General features: G+C 45.6%; 1 protein-coding gene across 1 annotated transcript; it reads right to left on the reverse strand.

The window, feature by feature from the left end:
* Positions 1-9501: 9501 nt before the first annotated feature.
* GTSF1L (gametocyte specific factor 1 like) lies at positions 9502-10072 on the reverse strand. Its single transcript, XM_055543242.1, is given in 2 exon segments — positions 9502-9565; positions 9567-10072. Coding segments are annotated over 2 exon segments (471 nt in total). The 5' UTR covers positions 9974-10072.
* Positions 10073-10351: the final 279 nt, after the last annotated feature.

Below are 10351 nucleotides of genomic sequence, written 5' to 3' on the forward strand. Positions count from 1 at the left end.
TAGGTGGCTGGCCTGGCCTGTGATGAGCCCCACCTCCAGATCGGGCTGGTAAAGCAGGAGTAACCATCAGCTGGGTGGAACCTGGCCACAGTGGTCCTAACTTCGCAAGGCCGTGGTAGCAGCTCCAGCCTGGGCTCTGGCCCTCCCTTGTCATGGCCCAGTGCGCAGGCTGTGGCCCTTGGCTTGTAAGCTGGGAAGAGTCCTGGGCTGGGTAGACAAGGGGCAGGTCCCAGGTCTGAGAAGGTCTAAATTGAGCGATGATTCCAGCCGCGGGATCCCTCGGATGGGGCCTTTGGCCATCCCTGGGGGCTGGGACCTCAGTTCACCACAGGACAGCCTGTTGGGGGCAGGCTGGTATCCACGACCTGCTTCAGTGCCTCTGGTTCCCCAGGGAGACTTGAGGGCAGGTCATCTTGCCTGGGGTCGCCATCCTCTAAAGAGGATTATTGGGAGTTACCGGGGTTCGAGTCCGACTGACATGCTGTCTCCGTCGAGGCTGCTCGCTGTCACCCAGTCAGTACTGGCAGCCTTCCCCAGGTGGCTCCCATGTGCTCACACATAGTCGAGCCTGGCTGGAACCCTGACCTGCTGCACCTGGTCCCTGTTTGAGACCTGGGACTGGCCTTCACTCTTCCCACCTGCTTCCCACAGTCTCACATGGCCAAGCTGGACACCAGCCAGTGCGGTGGCTGGGCCGTGCCTGCTTTCCACACCGTCTGTGACTTTGCTGCTTTCTTGGCTTGGATCGCCACTCTGCCCACTACCAAATTCTTTCTCCTGGTGACCTGCGGGACCCAAGCTCAGTCACTGACTGCCCCAAGCAGGGCTGCTGGCTTCGATGGGCGACCTGCCCTGCAGTGAGGTGAGGGTGGGGTGTCTATCTCTACTGTGACTGGAACACCCATAGCAGACCCGGCATGCCTTGGGGCAATTTGCACACCGTTTCCCCCACTCCAGGCGCATCACGGGGGGAATGGAGGTGGTGCCAGTGGTAAAGAACCCACCTGCCAGTGGAGGGGATGTAAGAGGCGCAGGTTTGACCCCCGAGTCAGGAAGATCCCCTGGAGGAGGGCATGGCAACCCACTCTAGTATTCTTTCCTGGAGAATCTTACGGACAGAAGAGGCTGGTGGGCTATGGTCCATTGGGTCACAGAGTCGGGACACAACCGAAGCGACAGCACGCACGCACAGGTTCATCATAAGCTCCCGGGGGGCGTTTCACAGTGGCCTGCCCTGCAACCTGGCAGGGGCTTCTGCCCAGCGCCCCCTCCCCGCAGTCCTACTCACCCACTCTGGCTTATCCTGAGGTTCTTCCCTTTCCCCTGAAGGAGGTGGCCAGAGTAACTGTAGACCTGTTAGCTTGCCCAGGAGTTGTTCGGCTGCATGAAATACACATGGAGTTTTCACAGGAGTCTTTTCAACTCCTCCAACCACCCCCTGGTGAGGCATGGTTCTGCTGCTTAGCAAAAAAAAAAAAAGTACCCCCACCCGACCTCAAGCAACCTCAGTCTCCTGGGTCTTAGATCCTACCAAGGGCAGACAAATCTATACACAACATGCTGGAGCCAATAGGGGCTTTGAGGAAAAATAGCAAAGGAGTGTTAGCATGGGGTCTGGGCTGTCTGCTGCAAGGTAGGGGGAGGATTGAGATGTGTGTCCACTGTGTAGACAGGGAGGAAAGAGCCTACTCGGGAATGGGGGTATTGGGTTCCGCTGAAAGGAGGCTGAGGACCCTGCTTGAAGTTTGACCATGAGGTTTGGGCCACAGTGCTCCAGCGAGGCCTGCGGCTTTGGAGATCTTGACTATTCCAGCTGCTCCAGAGCCTGGTGTTTTCCAGGCTGGAGTAACAAGCCAGGAAGGAACAAGCCTGCAGAGGCCGAGCTGCTAATCTATATACCCAGAAGTGGGAATGTTAGAAGTATGGTATTCCTATTTTTTCCTATTTTAAATTATATTTTGTTCGAATTAGGTTTTTGGTACTTTGAAAAAAACTTCTGGGTTAGTAACACTTTTGCAACGATGATGCAACTCTATCGCCACCTGGTGGCCATTGATGTGTTTGCGGCAGCAGGCAAAGTGCGCCCATAGGTAAGTCCTTGAAGCATTTTTCTGATTTTTCAGACTCTTTCTTCAACATCTACATCAAGCAGTTGTCTGGCCTTTGCTTGAACACTCCCACTGATGAGGAGATGTGACTGTATTATTCAACAGTCAGTTCCATGGTGGACAGCAGTTGTGAAGAAAATGATTCTTTATCCAGAGAAAAAATTTTCTCCCTTGTAATACCAAAGCAATAGGAAAGCTGATTGGAGAACTTCCTTGGTGGTCCAGTGGCTAAGACTCCATGCTCCCAATGCAGGGGGCTCCGGGCTCCATCTTTGGTCAGGAAACAATCCCATAGGCCACAACTAAGAGCTTGCATGCCATAACTAAATATCCCACATGCAGCCAAATAAATTAATTCTTTTAAAAAAGAAAGAAAAGTGGTGGGGAAATCAGGCTCTCAGAACAGGTAATTGATGGGCCGTATTAGCTTGGGACTGAGATTGTCTAAACGAGCCACTTTCTCAGCAGACCCCAGTGTGAATCATTTCTATATTCCAGCTATTTCCAGAGATCACCAAAGCTCTGATGGCAGTGATTTAACTCCCTTTAAGATGGATTTTATGTTTCCACCCTTGGCTGGATATGCTGGAAAGCAATTAAGTTGAATTTCTAAATGAGTGGAAAATCGAACTTTTCACTGATACAGACCATGGTCTCAGCTGTGCAGGATGAAGGTGTTTTACTTGTATATTGACTAGGGCTGACCTAGTTAATAGGTATTTAGGTAGTAGTCCCGGAGAAGGCAATAGCACCCCACTCCAGTACTCTTGCCTGGAAAATCCCATGGACGGCGGAGCCTGGTGGGCTGCGGTCCATGGGATTGCTAAGAGTTGGACATGACTGAGCGACTTCACTTTCACTTTTCACTTTCATGCATTGGAGAAGGAAATGGCAACCCACTCCAGTGTTCTTGCCTGGAGAATCCCAGGGATGGTGGAGCCTGGTGGGCTGCTGTCTATGGGGTCGCACAGAGTCGGACACGACTGAAGCGACTTAGCAGCAGCAGCAAGGTTATAGTCCATGATGAACGGGACAGTCTGACAAGGAGAGGTGCAGACCCTGAGTCTCAAATGCCCTGCAGAAAGGCATGGTTGGGGGATGTCCTTCTGAGAGTAGCAGGCTTGGTACCGGTAGCTGTTAATTAATATCTCATCCTGCCATGATGGGATGTGGCACAGAGAGAAGCCTAGGGAAGCTAGAACTAGAAGGGTAGGGAAGGCTTCATCATTTTTAGTGTTAATTCTTAGCTGTATCCTCCTGTTGTCAGGGAGCATAGTCCATGTGACTTTAAATCTTTGAAATTTGTCAATATTTACTTTTTTGGTCAAGCATAGGATTGATTCTGTCAGTGTTTCCTATGCATTGGGAAAAAATGTGAGGTCTGCTTGCATGGGCAGCAGTATTCTTTTTTTTTTTTTTTTTTGTCTGCTCTTTTTTTTGTGGGCCTAGATTAGCCAACCCCCGAATGACACGTGATACAAATGTTGCTGGGACTTGCCTGGTGGTCCAGTGGCTAAGACTCCATGCTCCTAATGCAGGGGGCCCAGGTTCAATCCCTGGTCAGGGAACTGGATCCCACATGTGCAAATAAGAGCCTGAATGCCGCAACTAAAAATCCCAAGTACGGTAACTAAAACCCACTGCAGCCAAATAAATAAATAATTCTCTTTTAGAAAAAGAATGTTGTTTGAAGCCACTGAACACTGGGATGTTTTTTAAACAGCATTAATGCAGCAATAACTAGCTCATAGGAAGGTCTGCTGAAGAACTCTGAGGAAAATGAACAATTCATGGTGGGCTCAACAAGGTGGAAGAGGAACTTAGGAGACTCGGAACTTTGTGGAAATGAGTGGGAGGAAGGATTCTGGAATCCAGAGCTCCTGTGAGGATGCTTGGGTCTTGATTGTCACCCAGGACATCTGGCAAACCTTCCAGGGTTCTCCTGGTAGCCACGGATAAAGCTCTGACTTTGCACCAGACAGACCCAGATGTGAATCCCAGCTTGTCTCTGAGCCTTGGAGTCCTTGGCTAGAAAATGGGAGAAGCCTTAACCTTCCAGAGTGGTTGAAGAAGTTGAATAGAATGCTGGCACACACGTGGGGGCTCAGAAGACACAGGCTCTTGTGATGTTATTACAACACGCTTGTTCTTTTCTTTCTTGTGCGCAAGAACCCTGCGAAGGAGAAGTTAGTGTCCAAGTTTCAGCTGACTGTTCTGAGTGGAAGTTACTAGAAAGTGGTCAAGTCAGGACTTGAGCCCAGTCAAGGCCAGCACTTCAGTGGCTGTAGCCAGGGAATCAGAGAGAAACAGTAGAGAAAGCATCTGCATTAGGTATAAGTTTAGTTTTTCAGGACTTTTCACGGAAGTCCAACCTACAGGACAATACACAGATCCCGAGTGAATAGCTGGATGGATTTTCACAAAGTGAACACACTACCCAGGTCACACAGTACCCAGGTCAAGAGATGGACCATGACCAGCACCCCAGAAACCCCTCCTCCTCCCCACCAAAGGTAACTACCATCCTGAATCCACACATCATCGATTTATCTTGCTTTTTTAAAAAAGTCTGTGTAAACTGAATTTCACTTTATGTAAGATTTACCCCTGTTGACCAGGTAGTTACAGTCAGTTCATTCTCAGGACTGCATCATGTTCCATCATGGATCTTTTCTATACTTACCCGTTTCTCCTGCAGGACAGGTGGAATATTTGGGGACTGGCATTACATATAGTAATATTCATTGAATATTAATAGTAATTAATAAGGTTTATTAATAGTAACATTCATTGAATATTCGTTGGAAGGACTGATGCTGAAGCTGAAGCTCCAAAACTTTGGCCTCCTGATGGGAAGAGCCGACTCATTTGAAAAGACCCCGATGCTGGGAAAGATCGAAGGCTAAAGCAAAAGATGGCAGCAGAGGATGAGATGGTTGGATAGCATCACCGACTCAATGGACATGAACTTGAGCAAACTCCAGGAGACAGTGAAGGCCAGGGAAGCCTGGTGTGCTGTAGACCATGGGATCACAGAGTCAGACACGACTTAGTGACTGAACAACAAGAACATTACAAATAGTGCTGTTGAGAATAGCTGTCCTCATCTTTTGGCAAACTCATGTACACATTTCTGGTTTCTACAAATTTAGGAGTGGAATTGCTGGGGATGGGTTCATTAGGCTACTCATCACTTACTAACTTTATGAACCAAGGCAAATTATTTAGCTTCTCTAAGACTTACTTTTCATATCTGTATATTGGAAACAAAAATACTTTCCCCTCAGGATTGTGGCTGGGGCTTAATATCTGCAAGGCAACTGGCCCCAAGGTAGCTCCCCCGACTTTTTTTCCCTGGCTATGCTGGGTCCTTGTTGCCTCACACAGGCTTCTCTGGTTATGGTGTGTGGACTTGGCCGCCTCACTGCATGTGAGATCTTAGTTCCCTGACCAGGGATCGAACCCACATTCCCTATAGTGGAAGGTGGATTCTTAACCACTGGACCACCAGGGAAATCTCTAGCTCCCCTTTCTTTTTTCCTTCCTCTGTTATGCCAGAACCCCCTCTGCCTGAGCATATGGCTTTTCATGCCAGGCTCCTCCTCTGCCAGGAATCCTCACCAGGAACTTTGGAAGTTCACCTGCTGCCCAGGGCTCCTGGGGCTGCCATTGCCCCCAGCCCATTCTCCTCTGTGACCCAGTTGCTGGCACCCAGCCCAGCACTGGCTTGCTGTGCTCACTGTCACTGCTGACATGTGTTTTAATGATGGTCCCTGCTAGAGGCTGGCTTGCCAGGATGTCTCCCTTGGAGATAGGCCCAGCAGAGGTAAGGGATGAGGAGAAGACGGAAGAGTTGGCTGAGATGTAACTCTGGCGTTTAGAACAGGCATCCGTCTCTTGCCTGGTCTTTCCTCTAGATTTCCAGCTAGGATGTTTTCTTAGGTTCCTGTATTTCTTTGTTCCTCCTGGAACATGAGTTGGGACATGAGGGTCAGAGAGGATCAAGTGGGGATCCTGCCTAGGGGTAGACGCTGTCAAGACAGAGCCGACCTCTGTGTGACCTCCTCTGCCTGGAGCCTTGTGTTGAGAAGGATTCCAAAGGTATTGTCCAGGCTCAGGAAAGAATGCCACGATCGATGGTTATGTCTGTTACGTGTATGGGAGGTGGTGGTGGTTTAGTCACTAAGTCGTGTCTGACTCTTTGTGAGCCCATGGACTTTAGCCTGCCAGGCTCCTCTGGTCATGGGCTTCTCCAGGCAAGAATACTGGAGTGGGTTGCCATTTCCTTCTCCAGGGGGTGGGAGGTGGCGGCGGCATGTATTTCTTACAATCTCTGTTAGTATGATCAAAATGGACATATACTTGATTTAGAAAGATAAATAGGATTTTTAAATAGGTAAGTTAAATCCCTTTACATTTATATGAATATTGATATATTTGGGTTAATTTCTGCTATTTAAATTTGTGTTTTCTCTTTATTATCTATATCTTTTTTCCTTTTCTTTTCTTCATTGAATTTGTGAAGTTTCTGTAATATCCTGGTCTTTTTCCTCCTCTTGGCTGGTTTGTAACATATATAATTTGTTTTGGGGACTCCATAAAGAAAGGAAATGGCAACCCACTCCAGTGTTCTTGCCTGGAGAATCCCAGGGATGGGGGAGCCTGGTGGGCTGCCGTCTATGGGGTCGCACAGAGTCGGACACGACTGAAGTGACTTAGCAGCAGCAGCAAACATTTTTAATATACATATTTGCTATTCAGTGTTTCTTTCCTTCTGAACAATGCCCTTTCCTAGCTTATTTTTATCATGTTAAATGCAACATTGATGATTTTTCTGAGTTGGTTAAATTTGTTTATATATTTTATAAATTGACTTGCTCATCATTTTTTCCCTTACCACATGACATTTTCTTTTTGCTGAATACCTCCACCATTACCAGTACTAGCAGTTAACATTAATGCAGGGCTTCCTTTGTACCAGACACTGTCCTAGTGTTAATCCTGCGTGTGTTAAGTCCTAGTTCTCCACAACATCCTATGAGCTTATCATCTCTGCTCTGCAGATGAGAAAGCACAGAGGCAGGCAGGAGTTGGACATGACTGAGAGACTAACATGACCACAGCAAGGCAGCTGCCCAAGGCCGACAGGGTAGAGGACAGTCCAGAGTTCTGCTCATTGTGTTGCTCTTTGCTCTGTCTTTAAATTTTATTATTTTGAAATCATTTTAGGTTTACAGAAAATTTGCATGGGTGGTACAAAGAGTTCCCCTATACCCTCCAACCAGCTTTCCCTAATGTTAACACCTTGAAAGACCATGGTGCCCTCAATAAAATGAAAATTCACGTCAGCAGGATGCTGTTAACTAAACTACAGACTTTAATTGTATTTTACCATGTTTCCACTAATATCTTTTTCTGTTCCAGAAGCCAACCCAAAATACTATATTGCATTTAATGTGTGTGTATATATATCTCTATCTTATTATCTATTTCTATACAAACTTGAAATATTCATAATATATACTTAAAATAGTGCATATAAATATATTTATATATTTAAACTTTTTAATTAAAAATGTAATATATAATACACATTTATATGTAATATATAATAGTTTTTAAATTAAAAAATTGAAGTATAGTTAAATTGCAATATTGTGTTAGTTTCTGTTGTAACAGCAAATTGATTCAGTTATATAGTATATAATTATATTATTTACATTATATATTTATATTATTGTATATATTATATATATTATTATAAGATATTGAATATCACTATTATATTTATATCACTAATGTATTTATATATATATTATTACAAGATATCAAATATAGTTCCCTGCACTATTAGGACCTTATTGTTTACCTATTTTATATATAGTGGTTTGTATCTGCTAATTCCAAGTCTCTAATTTATCCCTGCTACCTCAGAGAGGGCAGTTGACTTTGGCCTTCCCCTGTGGCTCAGCTGGTAAAGAATCTGCCTGCAATGTGGGAGACCTGGGTTTGATCCCTTGGTGGGGAAGACTCCCCTGGAGAAGGGAAAGGCTACCCACTCCAGTATTCTGGCCTGGAGAATTCCATGGACTGTATAGTCCATGGGGTCGCAAAGAGTAGACACAACTGAGTGACCTTCACTTCACCCACTAATATATGTATTTGTAATATATTAAGTATATCATAAAATATATTTAAAGCTATTTTTATTATGGAAGGCTTCAAATTTATATATAATACGTATTTTAAAAACTATTTTTATTAAAACATATAACATCTAATTTATATAAAATATATAAGATTGTATAATATATTTATGTTAAAATACATTGTGAATATATTAAAATACATTTAAACTATTTTTTATTATGTAAGATTTCAAGTTTATACAAAAATAGAGAATAATAAAATAGTAAAATAAACATTTAAATAAAAGTAGAGAGAATTAAAATTTATCCTTTACTCAGCTTTAAGAATAACTAACTCATGACCAATTTGTTTCATACTCCAAACCAATTTTTTTTTTCCTGATCTTGTCAACCTGAATTTCATAGATATATGCCTTACACACCACTTTCTTATTTTACCTACTTCCTTTGTGGCAATTCTCTAGTCCAAGTATTTTATTAACCATAGAGTTTCTAGGGCCAACACTGGGAACTTCTCTTTTTTTTCCAAAAAGAAATCTTTACATAACACTTTGTATAAACAGTTGAAGGGGCCGGGGGGGCAAAGTTACAAGTACTTAAAAAAAATGAAAACAATTTAGCACCATAGGTTAGGACACACGGCCTGGGGACTGACTCATCTCTGTCCTTTGCTTTTGGTCATGTTCCCCTGGCCATGCCATTTCTTTTGTTTAAACCCCAATCTCCTAATTTACAAAGTGTGGATACTTAATCTACCTCATTGAATTCTTGTGAGGATACCATTAAATAGCATATTTTAAAGCCATTTTAATACTGTATAGCTTCTATGCACATTTAAAGTCTTGTACTTCCCTGGATGGCCAGTGGTTAGGAATCCGCCTGCCAGCGCAGGGGCTGCACGTTCGATCCCTGATCCCAGAAGATCCCACATGCCGCAGAGCAAATAAGCCTGTGCCCTATAACTGCTGAAGCCCCTGTGCCTAGAGCCTGTGCTCCACGAGAAAAGCCACTGCAGTGAGAAGGCTGGGCACAGCAATGAAAAGTAGCCCCAGCTCGCCGCAACTAGAAAAAGCCCGTGTCCAATAAGGAAGACCCAGTGCAGCCAAAAAATAAAATGAATCTGTTAGGTAGGTTAAAAACAAACAAAAAAAGCACCTCAGTGTAGTTTGGTTTGTATGCCTTTTATTCTGGTGAATTGCATCTCCCATCATGCATTTAAGAGGCTTGTATCTTCTGCTGGCGGTTCACTCTCCCGGTCTGATGATCTTCTGCGGGGGCAGTCAGGGATGGGGTGTGGTCGTCTGTCTCTGACTCTCTGGTGTCACTTTCACAAACAAGCTTCTGGGGAATGAAAGACTTAAGGACAAACATGGGGTGGCAATTTGTGCTATCAATATTCCAGACGTCAGGGTTGGGGAGACAGGGGGACACCGGGGAGGCATTTCCGTTGCCCTTCTGCCCTGCATTTGGGAGGCTGACCTTCAGGGGACTCAGGCTGTCCTCTTCCTCCACGGTGCTTCTGTTGACACAGGCAGCCTCGTGCTCCTCCAGCTTCTTGATGGGGACCACGTGGCAGGCATTGTATTTACAGCTGGCCATCTTTTTGGCATTCTTGGGGTTCTTTCTCCGGCATGATGCCAGGTGGTACTGAAATCTGCTGAGTGGGATTCGGTAGTGAGGGTTGTAAGGGCAAGTTTCTAAGGCTTCTAGCTCCATGGGAACTAGTCCTTGAAGCAGGGTAGCCTGCTGCCCAGAGTCACGATGAAATGCCCTTCATGGAAAAGGCCTTTGGTAAGAAGGATGGAGCCGTCCTCCATGCCAGCACTGCCCCTTGGAACTCTGGAGCCTCAGGTCTGAACAACTCGGGCTGCCTATTCTCGGGACCACGAGCAGTGGGTCAGAGGAGGGACAAGGGGCTGATAGGAGCAGCTGTACAGACAACAGGTGGTCATCAAGTGGCATGTGAGACGGAAGGACCACACAAAGCAGATGCCAGAGCCCAAACCATAGTGGCCCCTCAGGGAGCTGAAGAAGGGACGTGCCAGCCAGCCCTTGCCTTTAACTCTCACTTATGGGATGCTGCCGGGCAGCAGT

This window comes from Bubalus kerabau, chromosome 13 (genome assembly GCF_029407905.1).
Source record: "Bubalus kerabau isolate K-KA32 ecotype Philippines breed swamp buffalo chromosome 13, PCC_UOA_SB_1v2, whole genome shotgun sequence".
Lineage (NCBI taxonomy): Eukaryota > Metazoa > Chordata > Mammalia > Artiodactyla > Bovidae > Bubalus > Bubalus kerabau.